General features: G+C 44.3%; 1 protein-coding gene across 1 annotated transcript in view; it reads right to left on the bottom strand.

Moving 5' to 3' along the window:
* The window catches only part of met (MET proto-oncogene, receptor tyrosine kinase), a 74,981-nt gene that overhangs the window by 32,867 nt on the left and 18,785 nt on the right, over nt 1-23,329 (bottom strand). The window contains exons 3-10 of the mRNA XM_030731620.1: nt 19,550-19,753; nt 5,902-6,030; nt 5,493-5,669; nt 4,375-4,532; nt 3,649-3,763; nt 2,621-2,757; nt 2,015-2,179; nt 338-437 (exon numbers count right to left, since the gene is read on the bottom strand). Coding sequence (XP_030587480.1) covers nt 338-437; nt 2,015-2,179; nt 2,621-2,757; nt 3,649-3,763; nt 4,375-4,532; nt 5,493-5,669; nt 5,902-6,030; nt 19,550-19,753 — 1,185 coding nt within the window. The remainder of the gene's footprint in view (nt 1-337; nt 438-2,014; nt 2,180-2,620; nt 2,758-3,648; nt 3,764-4,374; nt 4,533-5,492; nt 5,670-5,901; nt 6,031-19,549; nt 19,754-23,329) is intronic.

Genomic DNA, 23,329 nt, shown 5'->3' on the forward strand with positions numbered 1-23,329 from the left:
TCATGTTTACATTTCCAAGGAATGTTAAAAACCAGAGCTTAAAACAATGGCTTTATTTTTTATGTCAAGTCAATATTTCATTTCTGCACTCATGCAACTTGCACAGTGCCACCAGGTCTTCCCTGCATCTTAAAACGAGTTATTGTTTGTCAGGAAAGAAAACTGTACTGTGGATTTAAGTTAAAATACATTAAAAGTAACTGATAATATTCCCAAGTTCCAGCCAACATAATAAAACTTTCCTCACTGAGGATGCAAACTTACCTCAGATTGTACAAAGATCATAATCAATTAATGGATTTCACATTTTGACGTTTAATATCCAAACTGTACTCACCACCTGGAAGAGCTCCTTATCCTGACCAGTGCTGAGAACCATCTGGGGCTGAAGGCCGGATTGGAGGAATAAACCATTAGCCGACACTGTGCAGCCTCCGCTACAGAGAGGGGGGGAGAGAAAGGATATTAGCATTAGCACCAGACGGAGACACAGTAGATTCCTACAGGGAGCAACCTGCTGTTAGCATTAGCAGTTTAGCCACTCATCACCTCCCACTCATTTCCTACTGCTGTGAAAACTAAAGCATTAATGCACAGTCCAAACACCAACTCACTCTTTCTCTTGTACTTCATCTTAGGTGAAGAGATATCTCAGAGCTCATATTTAGAGGGAATTCACTGAGACTGCAAAGTGATATCCAAGCTAAATACAATCCCGATTCCAAAAAAGTTGGGATGTGGATAAAATCTAAACTAGAAGGGCACTCAGGAGAGCAAGTACCTCGCCCACCCCTAACTAGCTATGGGCCCATACTACACTGCAATAGATACTACCCAATGTTGTCATAGTCAATCATAAATAATCTTCAGCATTTTGGATCAAGAATCCTCCTTGGATCATGAACAAACTTTGCTATACGACAGAACTTATGGTCATGATGCACCCAAAGTCTTTTAAAAGGATTCTAACTTATCCTCATAAGGTTAGATGCAAATATGTGAATATTGTCCCTATCTTACAATGGCAAAGATCCAGATCGTGACCAAATCATCACCAAAATTTAAAAAATTGTTCCTTGTACCGCCCCAACTCCACAAACTTTCATTGAAATCCATTAATAATTTTCCATGTAATCCTGCAAACAGACCAACCAACGTCACCAAAAACAGAACCTCCCTCCACCGATCGATGGGTGAGTTAATGAGCACCAGCCCAGAGTAGTCTGGCATTTCTTCATCATGTTTACATATGCCTTCTTCTTTGCATATTTAAGCTTTAACCTGCATGAGTGGAATGGATGGTGTTCACATACAGCGATTTGCAGAAGTCTTCCTGAACCCATGCAGTGATTTCTATGACAGAATCATGCCTGCTTTTAATGCTGTGCTGCCCGAGAGCCTGAAGATCACAGGGATCCAGTACTGATTTTCTGCCTTGTCCTTTACACACAGAGATTTCTCAAGATTCTTTTGATAATATTATGCACTGTAGATGATGAAACGTTCAGTCTTTGAAATTTCATGTTGAGGAACATTATTCTGAATTGTTACACAATTTGTAGATGCAGTTTTTCGCAGATTGGTGAACCTCGGTCCATCTTTTGTTCTGAGAAACTCTGCCTCTCTAGGATACTCTTTTTATATCCAATCATGTTACTGACCTGTTCCAAAATGTTCCCTCAGTTCTTTCTTTTTAGTACCGCTTTACATTTCTAGCTCTTTGCTGCTCCTGTCCCAACTTTTTTGAGACACGTTGGTGCCATCAAACTCAAAATGAGTTACTATTTTTCATGAAAATGAAAATGTTTCACTTTAAACATCTGATATTGTGAATAAAATATGTGCTTATGAGATTTGTAAATCATTGCATTGCTTTTTTTTTTCCTTTTTACATTTTGCACAGCATCCCAACTTTTTGGAACTCGGGTTATACATGTAGTAAGCAGTTCAGTTCTGGCCACCATACAGATGTGGATAGAAATTAAATCAGAACTCATTTACGAGTGACTCTAACCTCACAAAGGAGCGTGAGGGCTGGATGTTGTTGATGATCGGGTCAGGGTTGTAGGTGAAGAGCACAGGGGCGCGGCGCTCCACCGAATCTACTGTCAGCTTCACAGTTTGCTTCGAGTGAACGGCGTGTGGAGGCGTCTTACATGTCAGCATGGTGGAGGACACGCTGATGGTGCCGATAAAGATGAGGTCAGGGCGAGTGAGTAGACAAAAATGATGTATTGTTTAGTGTATACAATGGTAAGTACTGTCCAAGGGGCTGTTCATGCATTTTTCTCATTAGTCCTGAAGATAATTCTGCTCATAAGGTATAGAATGAGGAGAAAAAGTATAGAATGAGGAGAAAAGGTATAGAATGAGGAGAGGTGCAAGAGAAATAAGAGGTAATGAAAAACTGAAACAAAGATCATTGAATTTTCATTAGCCTTTCTGCTATAGGTAGAGAAGTCTCAATAAAATCACTGTACTGCAGAGGCACAATAAACACCCATATTATTTTATGAGCCCTGAAAAAAATACAAACAAAAACGAACATAAAACAATAAGACAATATATCAGTATAAACCAAACAGAAAGTAAAGGAGGGATAAAAAATGAGTGACCTTACCTCTCAATCTTGCAGGCCACCTTCCCCACAGTCACCTCTTGCTTGTTTCCTGTATTCAGGAATTCTCCTCTAATGGTCAGCATGGTGTTTCCTGACTTTGGCCCAAATGTTGGGAAGATTTCATGGATCACAGGGTCCTACAGGTAGAGACAACCACTAACTTTTCATACCTGGCAATAACATTAACATGCATCTTGAATGAGATGATCACTAGTGGACAAATCTAAGTACAGGTGTGAAGGCACCCAGGAAGTATCAGATTTTCACTATACTGTTTTTATATTCAAATAATTTACAATAACAATATTACTGCAATATCAATAAAAAGGGTTTTTTTCAGACTGCTTTAAGAGGTGGTTTGGGCTACTTTTTAGCAGTGTGGAAAAAAAAGTGTCCTGGGCTACATTTTAGGACTGCTTACTCAACTGACATTCCTCACCCCAGAGGAAAACAGCAACACATTTGGCTGTGCTGCACCAGGTCATATGCCCACAGTCACTGCTAGCAAATTGTTTTGCATAAGACTGTTGGCCAGTTAAATGTAAATGATGCCCTTTAATGGTAAATGACTGTTTAGCCCAAGTATTAATCATAGGTCCGGATTCAGGACATATTAATGGGTTATAGGAAGGTCTACAGCTTATATGAAACTAATTGCGTGTAATGAGTTGACTTTGGTAGTCTACTAAGCTAAAACTGTACCTGCGCAGGACTCTGGCATTTGGTCTTTTCAAACAGAAATAATGTAGAAGCTATTTGTTTATTAAGAGATAGAGCAGGGAAGTTAGATATATAAATATATCCTTTTTGAAATGCACTATAACTACTGCGAGAAGTGAAGAACTACAAATGAATCATAAATAATTTTAAACAGCAGCTTTAACATCACCAAGCACACTTGGTAACATGCTGTATCATCATGTTCCATCTTCACACATACGCAGGTGTTTGTTTGTGTTGTGTACATCATGTCCGCTTTAAAATACACAGACTTTCAAACCGAAAAGAAAGAAAAAAAGTATCCTTACCACAAAAGTGAATTTCCCCATCTTGGCCACCTTGTGGCCACTGGTGACCTTCACAGCATCTCCTGATGGGGTGAAGTTTCCATTAAACACCGGGGAACAGTGCATCTCAGTCCACCTATACCCAACCCCCCAAAACAACCCACAGACCAGGCATTATACCCCACCAAGCCAGCCAGCATTTAGCTTAATTCAATGATCATCCAGTACCCTGCAGGAATGCACAAAGACACAATCTTCATGGGATTGTGCGGGCAGTGTTTTTATTTTCCCCCCAATTTGTAATGAGGATGTTTGTAGCAAAAGGGTTCTTCTGAATGGGACATGGCCCCAGTGGATTTGGGAGAGTGGAAAGTCTGCATTCAGCGATTTTTCCCAGCAATTTTTCAGTTAAGGGAGTCATGTGTTGATCGTAGCAGGCTGCAAAAGAGTTAGGGGTGGAGGGGCTTCTTAACATTCTTCCTTCAACACAATAACCCCTATTAAATGTGTTCTCCCCCCTACAGGACACCAGTGTACTGCTCCCTTTGTCTCATGAACACTCACCACTTAACATACACTCTTGTCTCTCTCTTTGCCTCTCAAAGGTGGCTTTCAGATACTGTGCAGAAACAGTACTGTTTGAATACATCACAGATGGCCAGTAAAACTTGCATAGATACAAAACACATACAATTTATTAAAGAAGACCTGAAAACCGTATGCTGTCTTGACTAAACACAAGCATACCTGTTGGTGTTTTCTTGTCTGGGCAGTTTGCAGGAAGCTCCTGCCACCTCCACGGTTACCACAGAAGCCTTGAAGTTCTCTGTCTTGTCGAATCCAAAGTTGCGGCCGCAAATTGTCACTACAGTAGAGCCTCGTACTGGTCCAGATTTTGGATAAAACTACGGCATTCACAAAGAACACATTTTAAACAATCATTTATCTGTTTTTCTTCTCATAGAGCTGAGATATCTGCCTGGACTTAACAGGCAGCTGCAATAATCTAAATATGCTGTGAGAGCTATAGAAAGTAAATGTGCAATTTCTTCATTGTAAACTTAATTTCATTTATGTCTAAACATGTTAAACATGTTAAGATCATGATGCAGAAAAGTAAATTACAACACTCAGACAAAAGATGTTTTCACAGGTACATTCAGAGCAATGGAGGTCAGGTGCCACTGTGTGTGTTTTTTAATGGAGACAGACTAACAGCATGAAGTGCAGCATTAAAGTTAGAGAGAACGGAAATCAACTGAGCCAGCTGAGCTTAGTGAAGTCTGGCAATGCCAGAGCAGTGTTTAGTAGTTCAGTGCAGCTGTAAAACGTCTGCCTTTCAGGAAGCACCTTAACCTTCATAAATACTACAAAAATACTATGCAAACATGTGCAGATGAAAGGCTCAACAGACAGGTTACAATTCAATTCAATTTTATTTATATAGCACCAAATCATAACAAACACTTGCCACAAGGCACTTTATACTGTAAGGTAAAGACCCTACAATAATTACAGAGAAAACCCAACAGTAAAAACAGCCCCCTATGAGCAACCACTTGGCGACAGTGGGAAGGAACAACTCCCTTTTAACAGGAAGAAACCTCTGGCAGAAGCAGGCTCAGGGAGGGGCAGTCATCTGCCGAGACTGGCTGGGGGTGAGGGGAGGGAGACAGGATAAAAGACATGCTGTGGAAGAGAGCCAGAGATTAATAATAACTATTGATTAAATGCAGACTGGTGTATAAACACAGAGAGTGAATAGAGGTGAATGAAGAAAAAATGCTCTGGGCATCTTGGAAAATCATGACTGTGGCTAGTGACCAACAGACAAAATATGCACAATCTTTGCATACTGTGGTTACCTCAGTGATAACAGGTGTGCAGTAGTCCTGGGTCCAGATGGAGGAGGAGGGGCACTCGGTTGCTCTTGTGCAGCGTCCATCACACCAGCCACATTCTGTCACTCTTGATGACAACAACCACGAAGTGCAGGTGGTCAGCTGACCACAGCCAGGGCCAATTAGAGGGACCTTAGTGATCTAGGTGGGCAGAATTTGGGACAAAAGAACTCAGTATGAAACCTGACATTTGAGAAAGTCGACTGTGCTTTGTTTGACAGAAAAGGATATCAAGAAAAAACAGGACTCAGGATCCTGGGAGGAAGCCTTTAGGAAAATTATTGTCTTTTGTTTGTTGGCTCAGGTTGTAATCATCTCTAATGCAAGAAATTCTGTGGTATTATATGCATTTTGTCCATAATAAGGGGCTCACCTTGTTTCCTGTGGCCATTAGAATGGCTCCATCCGGGTGGTCAGCATCCAGAAGTGCTACGCTAGAAATGACGGGTCTTGAGTCCAGGTGGATGTTGACATGGGGAGAGGCAAAACGGGAGAACAGAACCTAAAAGGAGGACACATCAGTGCAGTTATAACAGACTGGTTCTTATATAATGCTTTTTTTTTTTTATGTACTTGAGCACTCACAGTGCTTTATACAACATGTCTTCATTCACCCATTCACACACACACACACACACACACAAGCACTTTCTACATCTAAGTGCTTTCTAGCTAACATTCACACACGCAATCACACTGATGAACACATCGGGAGCAACTCAGGGTTCAGTATCTTGCCCAATGATACTTTGGCATGCAGAGTGGAGCAGACAGGGATCGAACCACTAACTTTCCAATTAGTAGATGACCTGCTCTACCTCCTGAGCCGCAGCCACCCCAAGCCATCCTAAAGGGGCTTCAGTTAATACAGATGTGGACAAATTTGTTGGTACATTTACAGCTCATTAAAACAATGCTTCATTTCTCCTGAAAAGTTATCCATCCATCCATCCATCCATCCATCCATCCATCCATCCATCCATCCATCCATCCATCCATCCATCCATCCATCCTCTTCTGCTTATCCTGTTCAGGGTCATGGGCGGGCTGGAGCCTATCCCAACTGTCATAGGGCGAAAGGCAGGGTACACCCTGTACAGGTCGCCAGCCTGTTGCAGGGCCAATACAGAGAGACAGACAACCACTCATGCTCACATTCACACCTGTGGGCAATTTAGAATCACCAATTAACCAAACCGCACTAAGCGCATGTCTTTGGACTGTGGGAGGAAACCGGAGAACCCGGAGAAAACCCACACAAACACGGCAGAACATGCAAACTCCACACAGAAAGGCCCGGGCCAAAGTAGAGTCAAACCGAGACCCTACATGTCTTTAGTATGTGATAGAGTAAACAAATAAAACAAATGTGAAAACAAATTTATTTACAAAGATGTGCTAAAATAGCATGGACAGATTTGTTGGTATCCTTAATGAGAGTTAATTAGTATCACAGGCGCCTTCAAGCTTGTCATCTCTCCTTTGCTTTCTTTGGTCCATGTTCTCTGTGGTACACACAATGATACCAAAAAACATGCTTCTGTGTAGTTTGGTATCATTGTGTGTACCACACTGAACATGGACCAAAGAGAGCAAAGGAGAGAGAGCTATCTGAGCAACCCAGAAGGAAAATTATAGATTATTAAAGACCATCTCCCAGCAGATTTATGTTCCTGTGATCACATTTGCTGACATTAAAACGTAGAAGGTTCATGGAACTGTAGGACTGTAGCCAGTCTCCCAGGATGTGGACACAAGAGCAAATGCAGCCCCAGGTGGATCAGAACAATAGCGTGGATGGTAGAAAAAGAGCCAAGGAAACCATCCAAAACCATTTAAGCTGAACTCCACGGTCAAAGTATGTCACTTTCTGATCACACCTGTTACATTCTGAACAGTAATGGGCTCCATGGAAGAAGACCCTGGGAGAATGTCCTTTGGACTGATGAGACAAAACTGGAACTTTCAGCCACTCATGCCAGCTTTATGTTTACGGAAAGAAAAAAAATGAAGCTTTAAAAGGAAAGTATAACTATACCTACTGTGAAACATGGGGAGAGCTTGGTTTTGCTTTGGGGCTGCTTTGCTGCATCTGGTATTGGGAACCTTGAGTCTGTGCAGGGCACAATGAAGTCTCAAGACTACCAAGGCATTTTGGAGCAAAACATACTGCCCAGTGTCAGAAAGCTCAGCCTCGGTCATGGGTCCTCCAACAGGATAATGACCCAAAACATCCAGCTAAAATCACTCAAGAATGGCTGAGAAAAACAAACAAACATTGGACTACTCTTAAATGGCCCTCCATGAGCCCAGATCTCAACCCTGTTGAACATCTATGGAAAAATCTCAAAACTGCAGCGTGGAGACACCACCTTTCAAACCCGAGGCAGCTTGAACAGGTTGACTAGGAAGAGTGGGCCAAACTACCTGTTGACAAATGCAAACATCTCATTGTCAAGTAGGTGTGAGATTGCTTGTTGGCACAGATGGCTACAAAACGTGGTGTCACAAAATATGGATACCATCTTTTGTCTTTTCATTTGTTTAACTAGAACTGCACTCAGCAGAGTACATATCTTGCCCACCCCAAATTGTCTATGTGCCAATAATAGATAGCACCCAATGTTGTCATTGTCCATCATAAATGACTAGATCACAAAACTAGAACTGCATTTTATTGGCTTTTAAAAACTGTAAAATATCATTTTCTATTTTTATTTTTAAAAATTAGATCCACATGAACAGTTACTGGCACATAAAGTCAGGATATATGTTGTGTCTATGTTCCCTAATGGCACCCTCAAAAAAATATCTGCTGCAATATGAATCGTATGAGTATGTGACGTTTGCGTAGAGTTTGTAGTTCACTTTGCATTATTGTGAGTATTTTAAAACAGAACATGGCATGCACTAAATGTCATGCCCTGTGAGGGCGGTCCCTCCATGGAGCTGCTCCACACCTGTTCTCCATTGAGGCAATCAGCACCGCCTTCTTAAGATGACAGCAGACCTCGACTCATTGCTGGATCATTGACAGAGTTACAGTCAGTGTCGGCTCAGTATCAGGCTTATGACTTACCTGTTCCTATTGTCTTCTCTAACTCCTCGTCTCTCACCTCAGGTCAGCTGTGGATTCCTGCCCGCGCTCCATCGCCGCCACCGTCTTGCCCCCCCGCTCCTGCGGACCCTTGGGACCACCGTCACTCGTATTCCTCGTCGGAGGCAGCCTCTCCTCTCCCTCAACAACTCTCGCCCCCTGCTCACTTCCCTTCGCACATTCTATTGTAATAAACCTGTTAACGCTCACCCTCCTTGTGTCTTTTCGTTCTGTGGACGTGACAGAATGATCCAGCCACAAACTGACGCGTCGACCGCCAGCCCCCTGGATCGGGCCATGGCTCTACAGGAGGAGACTCTCCAGCGGCATGAGCACATGCTGCGGCTGGTTTCCAGCCAGCTGGGCGCCACCACGCAGCAGCTCGCGGAGCTGAAAGGTATGCTGGAGGCCACCGCATCACGAACGCCCTCCGCTCCCCTCTTTTCGGCTCCACCGCAGCCCCAGCTGCCGCCGGGAGATCTCCCGGGACCAGCCGGACCGATCGAAAGAGCCCTTCCGACTCCGGAGCCTTTCCATGGGGACCTGGGAAAATGTGGGGGTTTTCTCACCCAATGCCTGTTTATTTTCCAACAGCAGCGGACTGCATTTGCCTCAGACGGCACCAAGATCGGCTTCATTCTCGGATTACTACGGGGACGGGCGCTGGACTGGGGACACGCGGTGCTGCAGAGGGACCCTGGAATTACTTACCGTGAGTTCCTATCTCAGTTCAAAGAGGTGTTTGATAAGGGCTCCTGCCCGGAGGCGGCCGCGCAAAAACTCATAAATGCACGCCAAGGAAAAAGAAGCGTTGCAGACTTTTCAGTGGACTTCCGGATCCTCGCGGCGGAGGCGGGCTGGGAAGAAAAATCGCTCAGAGGTATATTTCTTAACAGCCTAAATGAGGAAATCAAATATGAACTCGCCACCCGAGACCTGCCGCCATCCCTGGGGGCTGTGATCTCCCTTTGTATTCGCCTGGATGATCGCCTGAGCACCCGGCGCGGGCTGCGAAACTACAATTCCCATCAGGCCTCTCGTCGCACGGCCCCGGCTGATCGGGATGACACCCCGGAAGAGGGACCAGAGGTTGCGGGGACACCTGTTGGCCTGGTGGAGCAGCCCATGCAGCTCGGTCACTCTCGGCTGTCAGCAGCGGAGCGCCGCCGGAGGATGGCGAGCGGTGAGTGTCTTTATTGTGGACTAAAAGGACATTTCATTAATTCCTGCCCGACTCGGCCAAAAGGGGCCGCCCGTCGGTAATGGTGGGGATACTGACGGGCGCGGTCAATGCTAGTCCCTCCCAACCCAGGTTAACCATCCAGGCAAAAATTAACCTTCCTCCCGAGAGTCATCCGGCGCTCGCCTTAGTGGACTCAGGGGCTGAGCAAAATCTTTTGGACCGTGCTCTCGCTCACCAGTATGGTATTCCCTTCGTCCCGCTTCCTCAGCCGCTTCAGGTGGTTGGCCTAGATGGCGCCAAACTTTCCACAATTACCCACCGGACTGACCCCATCTCGCTCACTCTCTCAGGTAACCACTCTGAACTAATCTCATTTTACCTTTTCGAGTCTCCCCAGACACCCATCGTTCTCGGCTTTCCTTGGCTTCAACGACACAATCCACACATAAATTGGACCACTCGGAGCATCTCTGGATGGAGCGAGCAGTGTCACCTGCGATGCCTTAAGGCCGCTACTCCCTCCGTCCCGCCCGCAGCATCTCCCAAGGACAACACGCCACCCGACCTCTCCGGAGTGCCCGAGATATACCACGACCTCGCTGAAGTGTTCAGCAGAGATCACGCTGTCTCCTTGCCGCCTCATCGCCCCTACGACTGCGCCATTGACATCCGCCCGGGAGCTCCCTATCCCTCCAGCCGCCTGTACAGCCTTTCCAAACCGGAACGAGACGCTATGGAAAAGTACGTCACTGAGGCCAGGGCAGCTGGTCTCATCCGGCCCTCCACGTCTCCCTTGGGGGCCGGATTCTTTTTCGTTGCCAAGAGGGATAAGTCTCTCCGCCCATGCATCGACTACCGGGGCCTCAACGCCATCACCATCCGGAACAAGTACCCACTTCCTTTACTCACCTCCGCGTTCGAGCTACTACAAGGAGCCACCATCTTTTCGAAACTGGACCTCCGCAACGCTTACCACCTCGTTAGAATCCGCAAGGGAGACGAATGGAAAACAGCGTTTAATACACACCTCTGTCATTTTGAGTATCTGGTCATGCCATTCGGACTGACCAACGCCCCCGCAGTGTTCCAGGCCCTCATTAATGACGTACTCAGGGATTTCATTAATCATTTTGTCTTTGTGTACCTCGATGACATCCTCATATTCTCCTCCTCGTTACAGGAACATCAGACACATGTGCGGCAGGTGCTGCAGCGGTTGTTGGAGAACCGCCTGTTCGTGAAGGGGGAGAAGTGTGAGTTCCATGTTGACACCACCTCTTTCCTGGGCTATGTCATTGAGAAGGGGCGGGTGAGGGCGGATCCTGTCAAAATCAAGGCCGTGTTGGAATGGCCAACACCCGCTGATCGCAAACAGCTGCAACGTTTCCTGGGTTTTGCCAACTTTTACAGACGCTTCATCAGGGATTACAGTCGGATCACCCTGCCATTAACCTCTCTTACCTCTCCGAAAACCCCTTTCAGGTGGACGTCTGCCGCGGCTGAGGCCTTCCAGCTCCTGAAGGACCGTTTTACCACCGCCCCAGTCTTGCTCCAACCCGACCTGTCACAACCCTTCATCGTGGAGGTGGACGCCTCCGATGTGGGAGTAGGGGCCGTCCTCTCTCAACAGGCAGCAGGTAACCTTCAGCCGTGCGCCTTTTTCTCTCGTCGACTCTCCCCCGCCGAGAGCAACTATGACGTCGGGGACCGCGAGCTGTTGGCCATCAAGCTGGCACTCGAGGAGTGGAGACACTGGTTGGAGGGCGCTACACATCCATTTCTGGTGTGGACGGACCACAAAAATCTGGTTTATCTCCGATCGGCCAAGCGACTCAACCCCCGGCAAGCCAGGTGGGCCCTGTTCTTTACCCGATTCAATTTCACCATCTCTTACAGACCCGGGTCCCGGAACGTGAAACCAGACGCCCTCTCTCGTCAGTATGCCTCCCCGGACCACTTCTCCCAGACGGAGTACATACTCCCACCTTCCTGTGTCATAGGCTCTATCACCTGGGAGATCGAGTCGGCAATCCAGACGGCCCTCCGGACGGAACCGGACCCCGGTACCGGCCCTCCTAACCGCCTCTACGTGCCCTCCCAGGTTCGGGCCCAGGTTCTACAGTGGGGCCACACCGCTAGGTTTACCTGTCACCCAGGGGCTCACCGAACCGTCACCTTCCTCCAACGGTATTTCTGGTGGCCCTCGCTGATTAAGGATGTCCGGGAGTATGTGGCTGCTTGCAGTACCTGCGCTCAAAATAAGCCATCGACCTCCTCACCCGCTGGTCTCCTCCGGCCCCTGCCGACCCCCAAGCGGCCCTGGTCACATATTGCTCTGGACTTCATCACCGGCCTTCCTCCCTCTGAGGGTAAGACTGTCATCCTTACCATTGTGGACCGTTTTTCTAAAGCTGCTCATTTCATTGCACTCTCCAAGCTCCCCTCAGCCCTGGAAACATCCCTACTGCTTACTGATCATGTCTTCCGCCTGCACGGCATTCCTGAAGACATCGTATCCGATCGAGGGCCCCAATTCACGTCTCGAGTATGGAGGGAGTTTTGCAAGTCGCTCGGAGCCCAGGTGAGCCTGTCTTCAGGTTATCATCCTCAGACTAATGGTCAGACAGAGCGTACCAACCAAGAACTCGAGGCAGCGCTACGCTGTGTGGCCTCCACCAACCAGGCCACCTGGAGCTCCCATTTGGCGTGGATCGAATACGCCCACAACTCCCTCTCGTCCAGCGCCACCGGCATGTCACCTTTCGAGGCCTCCTTGGGTTTCCAACCTCCCCTCTTGCCCACCATCGAAAGGGATCTCCAGGTTCCTTCCGTCCGACACCACCTCCGCCGCTGTCGCCGTGTGTGGCGGGCGGCCCGGTTGGCCTTACAGCGCACCAAGGACCAAAACAAGCGAGTGGCAGACCGACATCGGACCCCGGCGCCAGCCTATCAACCTGGCCAGAAGGTATGGCTCTCAACCAGACACGTGCCTATTCGGGCTGAATCTAAGAAACTCGCCCCTACATTCATTGGTCCATTTGAAATACACTCCCTTGTCAATCCTGTCTCGGTCCGGCTTAACCTCCCTCGCAACATGCGTATTCATAACGTCTTTCATGTGTCCCAAGTGAAACCTGTCTCTACCAGCCCTCTGTGCCCGCCGGCAGCCTCTCCTCCTCCGGTGCGCATCATCGACGGCCATCCGGCCTACACCATCAACCGCATCCTGGATGCGCGCCGCCGCGGCCGTGGTTATCAGTATTTGGTGGACTGGGAGGGCTATGGGCCGGAGGAGCGCTCCTGGGTGTCCCAAACGAACATGCTGGACAAACGCCTAGTGCAGGAGTACCGCCGGCGGCATCCAGACAAGTTCAGGTCGCCAGGAGGCTCCCGTTGAGGAGGGGGTACTGTCATGCCCTGTGAGGGCGGTCCCTCCATGGAGCTGCTCCACACCTGTTCTCCATTGAGGCAATCAGCACCGCCTTCTTAAGATGACAGCAGACCTCGACTCATTGCTGGATCATTGACAGAGTTACAGTCAGTGTCGGCTCAGTATCAGGCTTATGACTTACCTGTTCCTATTGTCTTCTCTAACTCCTCGTCTCTCACCTCAGGTCAGCTGTGGATTCCTGCCCGCGCTCCATCGCCGCCACCGTCTTGCCCCCCCGCTCCTGCGGACCCTTGGGACCACCGTCACTCGTATTCCTCGTCGGAGGCAGCCTCTCCTCTCCCTCAACAACTCTCGCCCCCTGCTCACTTCCCTTCGCACATTCTATTGTAATAAACCTGTTAACGCTCACCCTCCTTGTGTCTTTTCGTTCTGTGGACGTGACACTAAATCCTGTCCTCATATTGAAGTTGGTGTTGCATTTCTACAAAAACATCACTGACATTTAGATGTAAATGACTTTTTTGGGGCTGTCACACATTAGCCATACATTTTGCTTTATGACAGAGTCTGGCATCTCTGCATCAAGGCAGAGTGAACACTTCAAGAACTTTTTTCTGCCCTTAAGACAACAAACAACATTCCTCAGAGATGTTGAAGATTCTGCAGATTTGTTGGTTGGCACATTTGTGATGCGACTCCTGTCCCACCACAACCCAAAAGTACTCTGTTGGATTGAAAACTGGGTACTGTGAAGGCCATTTGAGTACAGTGAACTCATTGGCATTTTCAAGAATCCAGTCATGTCAGTGACAGTTTGAGATGATTAGAGCTTTGTGGCATGGTGCATTATCCTGCTGGAAGCAGCCATCACAAGTACACTGTTGTCATAAAAGGAAGACATGGTCAGCAACAATACTCAGGTAGGCAGCGGTTTTTAAACAATGCTCAGTTAGTACTAAGGGGCCCCAAAGTGTGCCAAGAAAACATATCCCACACCATTACACCACCAACAGCATCTTGAACTATCGATACAAGGCAGGCTGGATCCATGCTTTCATGTTTTTTACGTCAAGTTCTGACCCTACCATCTGAACGTCACAGCAGAAATTGAGACTCATCAGACCAGAAAACATGTTTTCAATCTTCTGTTGTTGATGCGCCCGTGTAAACTGTAGTCTCAGTTTTGTGTTCGTAGCACACAGGAGTGGCACTGGTGTGGTCTTCTGCTGCTGTAGCCCATCTGCTTCAAGGTTTGACTTGCTATGCGTTCTGCATACCTTGGTTGTAATGAGTGGTTATAATTGCCTTACTAACAGCTCAAAGCAGTCTGGTTATTCTTTTCTTTTTTTTTTTAAATATATATTTATTACATTTTTCAACAACAACAACAAAAAAATACATACAATACATATCTCTTGATTACCTGACATGCAGGCTGCACAATAAAGATGATATTTTTGTTAAAACATGGGAACCCTTTTTGTTATATATGGGAATGAATATTTCTAAAATCTTTACAAGAGCCTTTGTATTGTAAATATTATCAGTGAATATGGTCTTGTATTAGTTACTAATAAAACTAAGTGCTATTTTATTTGTATATACAGCTAATATTCGACTGGGACTCTAGAAACTGATGTCTATGTTTATGGGCCAAATGTTTGTCTAAATTTTATTTTTATCTTATTATTATTATTTTTTGTTTTGTTTTGTTTTGTTTTTGTTGGTTATTCTTTTCTGACATCAAGAAGGGATTTTGTCTCTCTGCACCTGACCTGTGATTACTGGCTGGCCATATTTTGCTGCCTAATTTGAGTTTGGTATGGGTCCCTCGATGAGCGGATACTGCGAAATTAGACTGCAGAAACATGTATCATGTACCGTGTATCAGTCTCCACTTTTGTGCATTTGTTACTGAAAAACTGACAAACAAATGAACCCATGCTGATGATATCCAATCACAATTATATCGTCACCTAAAAGAGCATATAGATTGCCAAAAGCGTCAAAAGACTACAATCAGTCAGCTTGCTACTTGCAGTAACAAATTAACTATTTTATTCCAAACACATTTCCATATGCATACCAATAAGCATAAAATACAGTTTAGTTCAATTTCCCAAAGATTTACTTACACACAGACTTTTATTAACACTCATGCCATACATGACCACATGTCATCAAATATCAGCGAAACTAAGTAATGACTGAAAACACATCAATTTTCCCCACACACAAATGCACACATGCAGTCAAGACACCTGAAACACCATTCATCATTTGTGGTTATGCTGCAATTACAGGCCTCACAGCAAATAGAACAGAACAGGGTCTCTAATAGGGTGCGCGGTTACTCCAGTTACATTGAACCTTTTAAATTATACACCCATCCACACACACACACACACACAGACGTTTTTCCATATCAGAATGAAACTGAAATGCCATTTATCCTAAAAACAAAAAGAAAAAACAAAACTGTTGTTGCAAGCAAAGCAAATCATGTGAAGCATATCCCGAACACAGTAACAGGGATGAGGGTTGTGTTATGTCTGCACAAAAGGTTGCGCAATGCACTAAAAGAAAGTTTCTCCTACATAGTGGAAGTTAATGGATGCTTTATATTTATATTGTCTAGATTCAGACTCACTTTGAAACGCTCACACAAAAACAGTGTCACATTGTCTATCTACACCTGACCTGTGATTACTCGCTTGTCATACTTCATTGCCTAATTTGAGTTTGGCTAAGGGTCCCTTGATGAGAGGGTACTGCAAAATGAGACAGCAGAAACATGAAATAGAGTGTATAAGCCTGCACTTTTGTGCATTTGTGTGGGTCACAGTCCAGTATATCCCTAAGGTACTGTGTGTTGTAAATTTTAAATGTGATTTTGTTGGTTGGCTGATTCACTGCTTGCCCTCACCCTCACCCTCACAAATGTCTTGTTTTCCTGCATCATTCTTCCCACTGTTTGAGCCTCATGATCAACATTAGCTTTGTATCAGTGAGTATAATAGGTGGCTTTCCTCTGGGGACGAGGTCATACAAGAGGAATCTCTCTGGAGGGAATGGTGGTGTAAATTACAGCTTATTGTATTAAACAGGCAGGGGGGAAATTTGGCCTATAAACACGGCTACTGTATTATTCCCACAGTGGCCTAACTGAAGTCGAGGGAAACACTTCCTGAGCCAGAATGGAGTCCATCAGGAGGAACAACGCTCTTTTTCTTTCACTGCCTCTACTCTATGCTCCATCTTGCTGCGTCCACTGGGAGAGACCAGGAAACTGAAATACATGAAAAGTTGACATGTTCTTTTTACCATACTAACAATGAAATGAGCTGCCACAGCAAGACGACCACCTCTCACTGTTTCTTGTTGCTTAGCTTGAGCCGAGAATGAGCAGGTGGCCAGAAGGTCATCAGTTCAAATGTACGCCTCGGCAGTTTAGGGTAGGAAAAGTCAATGGGATGCTGCACTCACAGTATGACAAAGTGGTCAGAGAATAGATAAAAAGGTTGGTCAGATTTAGGACTGAGTGGGACTAGAGCTGGTTGGCTGCCATGCTCTCTTCCAGCCCAGTTTTTACTGGTTGGACATCCACACATGTTACTCACATAAAGAAGAAAGTGCTACATCAGTAGCCTACAACACTGGACATGTACAGCTTAAATAACTTTCTAAAATGTTTTAAGCTGATTGTTTTCTCAGAGCTGGCTCCAAATGCTTTATGTGTGGCTCCATAGTGTAGTGATATACATGCTTGCTTAGCAAGCAAAAGCCTTCTGATTCAAAGACAAATTTCCAGCATAAAACAATGTGAAATCGAACATGTGGAGCTGCCCGATGTGGTGACTCCCTGTGACAATGGAGCAGCTGAAAGTAGCTTTGCAGCAGTAAATGCATCTAAAATTCACAAGAAATGTTTGTGCTCACACATCTTCCACCTTAGTGAACAGAAGTCACTTAAAGCAATCGAGAGTTTCCCACAGCTTTTTATAAGTGAGGTGCCACTTCTGAAAACCAGTTAATTGATGGAAATCCTAAAGCCCAGCGTAAGCAAGACTGCTTTATTGGACAGTATAAAATAGATAAAAGTCCAAACAACTGAGGATCAGGCCAAAAACAAGCAAACAAAACAAGAAAAAAACAAGGTTTCCTGCTAATTTTCTGATGACCTGATATCTTCCCAATGATTTTCTTACTATGGCTTTAATGTCAAAGAAATATCTTTCAACCACTACTACCGATTACTGTCTTTCCCTCCCCACTGTTTACTCCCCTGTCCCTTTTTTTGTCCGATTTTAGAAAATATTTTTTTAGTACACAGTTATTAATGAAATGAATAGACAACAGAAACATGAAACAATGGATATCCACAGTGAAATGTATAGACCAGTGCATCACAGCTGGTCGCCTCTTCAGACTTCTAGTTAAAACAATGAACCACATCCAATTCAGGCAGCTACAAAAAAAGCAAAAAAGAACTGAAGGAGGGGGTGCGAGTGGGGTAGGGTGGTGGTTGACGGTACAGAAACGCATAGCAACAGCTGCATGGGACGCTCAGGGAGTAGAAAATGGTGTGTGAGAGAACGTGTCAGCGAAGCCCGCCGTTCACCATTAACGTGCCGTTCAGCTTGTAAACCCCCCCCCGCAACCCCACCACCCCACTGCCAACGTCTCTACCCTTCCTCCATCTTTTCCTGCTTTTCCGTGCAGCTGTCAGCCCTTTTTTCCACATCTCTCTTGCTGTTTTTTTTTCAATACATCTTTTCATTCTTGTGTTTCAAAAACACGTGAGGTAATTCAGCTTTTACTTTATGTGTTTCACTCCATTTGCTGTAGTGTTTTGTTTTACTGATACAACAATGCAGTGCCACTTGCTGCACTTGCTGTCCTTTTCAGCTGCAACCCTTGCATGCATAGTTTTATTGTTAGAGTAAATGACTTCAACACCACAAGAAAAGGGAAAGTAGCTGCAGATGGTGAGTCACAGTGTTAGATGCAGCTGCACAGGCCCGTCATACTGACTTAATTAAACTGAATGCCAAAATGTTATGTTTTACCTTGATAATCAGCTCTTTCATGACTCCATTTCAGCTAAAGTACCTCTTACAGGCCAAATCTTCATTTGAACTGCAGGTGCACTGGAACTAGTCTTATTACATGTGGTATTTATTAGTTTTAAATTTATATATTTTTTTAATTTAACTCACTTGTAGTTTTATATCAAGGCTTAAACTTATGCATTACTAGAAGAGTGCCATCTTTGACTTATAGGTACATGTGTATAGCCACACAAGCGGCTATTGCTGCTAGCTTTGTTTATCCATTATGATTTTGATGCCTTTTAGAGTATTTTTAACATAATTTTCTGGATTCTCTGACAAATAATATGGCTAGTTGTGCAGTTTACTAGACCAACAGATGATTAAAAAATAAGTTTGTAGATCAGTCTACAGTTTGTTGGGTGACATTCCAGTGTTACTTTATTTATCTTTCAGGACTCATTTTCTGGAATTTTCTGTTATGAGAAGTTTGCGGAAACTGCTTGCTAACCAATCCAGTGAGCGTTAGCTGATAGCTTAGCCCTCCGGTTCAAATATGTTCATTCTGGCTCAAAAACCTCTGGCTCTACAGCTCAAATCACATATGCTGTAATGAAAAGAAATTGAGGAACTACCAGTTTCAAAATGTAAAATAATTGTATATTCATTACAGTTAAAACTGTTAAGATTATAGTTTAGTCTAATGAATTTACATACAAATACAAGATAAATTGCTTGCTCCACATGATTTAAATATGACAACATATATACAACGGGTGGAATGTTTAAATAGTTTCTGTACTATTTTATCTAACATGTCTGAGCCAGCCATTTCTAACTATTTTTTTTCAACAAGATACAACAACATGAACCCTGAACATGGAAACTCTGACTTGCTTTAATAAAGTCATCTAATTACATCCCTAAAAAATGATTTTAAAATGATCAGAATGGTGGAATCCATTGCTGCTCTCTACACTAATAGCCTGAAGGGACTGTATTTGTGCAGATGGCTGACTGGAACATGAACTTCTTTGGAAACTCGCTGAGCATAGTTCAGAGGTAAGCAAATTGTGCAAACAGAAAGACTCTGGAGCTTGTTCATATTTTCCCCTAGCCTGCTTCTAGTTGAAGCACTGGAACTGTTTCTGTATTGTGTCTCCAGTTAGACACTTTCACTCTTCACATATCAACATCCAGCCACATTTACAAGAATAAATCTGCTGTAACCTCATGGCCTCTGCACCAAACTTTCGGCATTTTACAAGCAAATTAAGTACCTGCTGGTGAGTTCTTTACCTGTATTTGACGTCCATCAATGGTTCCTAGGTATACCACAGCACGGCCGTGGACGGGCGCCACGGTAATTGAGGTCACCAAGGTGTTTGTTAAGTCTTTGTGCCAGTACTCTAACCTCTGGACAAACTGGGTCACCTGCAGACGATACGTGCTCTCTTTTCCTTCGTGGATTCCTTCATGAGGGTCGCAGTCATCAGATGAAGTCTGCGAAGAAACCACAGCCATCAGAGGGAGAACATTTTTTCTAGTGTACCACAAGAATAACACTAATATACACTGAGAATAATAGTGGAGAGAGTGGTTTTTGTTGTGGTTACAGGGATGATACTGATAGGATATAAGATGTAGCCAAGAAATGTCAAACACCAGTGCGGTCATGTTCAACAGTGAAAAACATCCAATATGGAACATGTAATTAAAATCAGTAAACTTGGAATGAAAATGATGCTGTAACCACAGAAATCTGATTACCAGAAAAATAAAACAATGCACTTTTAAGAGAGATCTGATCTCTTTGCCCAAACAGATCCTAAAATCTACTTGTTATATAATATCACGTTGAACTATCTCATTTCATATCTGTTCAGATGGGGGAGGGTTAGGAGCCAACCCTCCTAAGCCCCCTCTTAGCTACTCTTTCATCAAACCGAGCTCGTAATGGAGGTCTCGGCATGATAGTACCTCTAGGGCAAGTACACGCTTTGTTGAACAGAGGTTTGAGGACTGGAAGATTTCATGGGAAACAGCGAGGAGATATTCATGCTGTTTTTCATTCCACGAGTTGCTTTTTCTCTCTCCAACTGGGAAACCCCTCTTTTTTTCTCGGTTTCTCCACCATTCTCCTCTGTACTTCTGTCTCCTCATGAGTTTAGAACCAAAATCTTTTAGCCCAGCTCCCCTCTTTGGTTTTCAAATGTCGCTGGGTTGTTCAGATTGTTGTGTCTGTAGCCTTTGGAGCATACAGTGAAAGCACGGACTGAAGCCAGAGTTGGATTCAGGGCTTTTTCTCTATCAATAACCGCCTACCACCCCCTCCTCTTACTGCCCAGCACTGCTCTCACTGTTTGGACTCTTGTATTTAGTCATGGCCTTCTGTCCCAGCCTCGGGTTTCATTAATTATTAATGACCCAGAGGGTGGTGGGCCTCTTGTGGCTCTTAAGGTCCTTGACCTGGCTGCTTGACCAGAACTTAGCTTTCTGTTGTTTTCTCAGCTTCAGCGTTTAACGATCTCTTCAATGGACTCACAAGAAAGAGGGAGGCAGTACAGGTAGAATGATTACTGCAACTTGTAGATGGTCTTAGTGCCTGAGAGTGTCTTAACAGTAAATGTCTACTGTACCACTTAATCCCTCATAGAAATGTTCATGACTTTAGTTTGTGACCATTTATTGTGCATAAAAGGGCAAAAACTAAGCTGGTGTCCCTCAAAACTGTTAATCACTTAGAGGCTCATCATCATTTTCTGCCTCTACCTAAAGTAAGCCTGGGTCATTATTTGTGGTTTGAGTGAAATTTGCTGCATCATTTGTTTAGTGGTAAGCTTTGAAAATCAGGAGAACAACATTGAAGTAATAAATCTGACGTTTTTTTTTTTCTTTAAATTTCAGTGTGACGTTACTTAGCTGAGATGAACAGGACCTCATGGAGAGGAAAGGCCAAGAAAGCAGAAAAACCTGGCCAACTGACAAGCATGCAGGAACAAACCTTGGTTAAATCAAATATCCCCAAGGCCATTGGTTGCAGTTAGAGGGACAATGGCTAAGTCAAGACCAGGGAAAACGTGGAGGAAATTGAAAGCTGGCAGAAAGATTGCGTGACTTTTTTTTTGTTTTTTGCCAAACACACAGCTGTGAGAAGCCAGCTGATCTGCATGGAATTAGAGGAAAAATAATTTAAATTATATCATAAATTGCAGTCTGTGACTGAAATTGATTCAGACTTGGATAAAAATATGGAGACGTAGGAAAGTAGACACGTAGCATATGGACAGAATCTGAGGGCCGAGGCATAAAAAGTGCCTCTTCTTCAAACAAGATGGAAGGCCATTTTTAATCTGTTGATGTGTCTGTGTGTAAGAACACCTTTACAGAGTCTACCTTTCCCATGTAATCCATCATAACTCCTGTTTGCAGTTTCCAAACAGAACATCTAGTACACTGAGCATTTATGAAAAACATGGGAAACTGCCAAAACCCTCCTGACTTCCCTAAAACTACAGCAGATAGAGATGTCATCACTATAGAGATTACACCATGTAGCTCAAAAAACAGGCCCCAGGCTGATTATTTTCAGAGCAAACAAACAGGATTTAGGGATGTTTGTTGAAGTGGAACGGTACGATGGGCGATAGAGGAGAAAGGGACCAGGAGGCATTCCTCTGCCTCTGCTAAAGTATTTTTGAGGATCAAGGCAATGAAACTGGACAGTGGAAAGACTGTTTTGACAAGCTTCGCTTGAAGAGCCGCTGCTGTTGTTCTTGGCTGTTCCTTGGCATAGAGACAGAGAGTTTGCCATGGAGCCAAACAGGTTCTGCAAGAGGGTGATGTCACACTTAAAATAAATATTTTTTATTCAGTAACTGACAGGTAGAAGAAGTGCAATGTTAACAATTGACAGTCAAATATTATTTAAAAAAAAAAAAAAAAAACAAGAGAGAAAGAAACAAACAGGAAACCTCCGAGAATCTTTCCAAAGAGCACCTAGCTAATCCAATAACATTCGACATAGTTAGATATTAGTTTTAGTAAAAGACACTTTCTTTAACCAACCTTAAAACCTTTTAATGGTAGTTTTATAATGCAGCTTCTCCAAGAGATTGGAAAAAAAAAATTCAGAAAAGCCGGCAGCAGCTGTGCTTTAATTTGAAGCAAACAAGGTGACTTTAACTAGCTTTGGTCTCTTAGAAAAGACTGGATCATCTACACAGTTGTCCACCAAGATCCACCAAAAAGTTTATGATCACGTCCACCTTCTTCAATCTCTGCTGCAATTTAGAACTGATATCAAACTGAGCAATCATCTGTCAGTTAGTACAGTTTTACTATTACCACTATCAAAAGTCAGCATCAAAAAAGTGTTATTAATCAGTGACCCAATTAACCCTTAAATTCAAAGCAAAATTTTGACCTTTTTTCTTACATTCATCTGTCAGAGGATTTATAGCGTTGGCAAGATGTTCTACATCTTTCAAGCCATTTTGTGAACATGTCTTTCAGTAGTGAAACAGGCACCACAGGGCACATATGTGAGATATTGTACACCTTTTGCCCCGTACTTAAAGAGCAGTCATTGTCCCCAAAACAACGGCACTGCGATAGGGTTTCGGTGTTGTGGAGCTCCCAATGCCTGCGGCACTGCTCAGGAGAGTCAAAAGAGGGGTGAAAGGTGATCCATGTGGCCTTCAGTGTCATTTTCATACTCTAACTGCAGCTCCTGGGTCCGGTGTGAAGGGATACACTAATGCCTGAATTATAAACCACTGACTGGGTAAGAGCCAGAAGAGGCTTTGGGTACAAACAGTCTGTTCAGTGCAAATCCAGTTAAAAAAAGAAAAGAAAAAAAGGTTAAAGGCACTTTCACTAATGTCCAAAAATACACCATGTGTGGAGGTTTAGCACTGAATTAGCAAACTTGCACACATGCAAAAATCTATGGGGTCTGTCTTTTTGCTGGCCTCCCAGCTGGCTCTCTCCCTTGAATAACCTTTGACCTCTAGATTGCAGAGAGGTTTGGTTGTCGTTGGGGTGTGTGTGAATGTAGTTTTTAGAGAAAGTGCAAGC

This window comes from Archocentrus centrarchus, chromosome 6, assembly GCF_007364275.1.
Source record: "Archocentrus centrarchus isolate MPI-CPG fArcCen1 chromosome 6, fArcCen1, whole genome shotgun sequence".
NCBI lineage: Eukaryota > Metazoa > Chordata > Actinopteri > Cichliformes > Cichlidae > Archocentrus > Archocentrus centrarchus.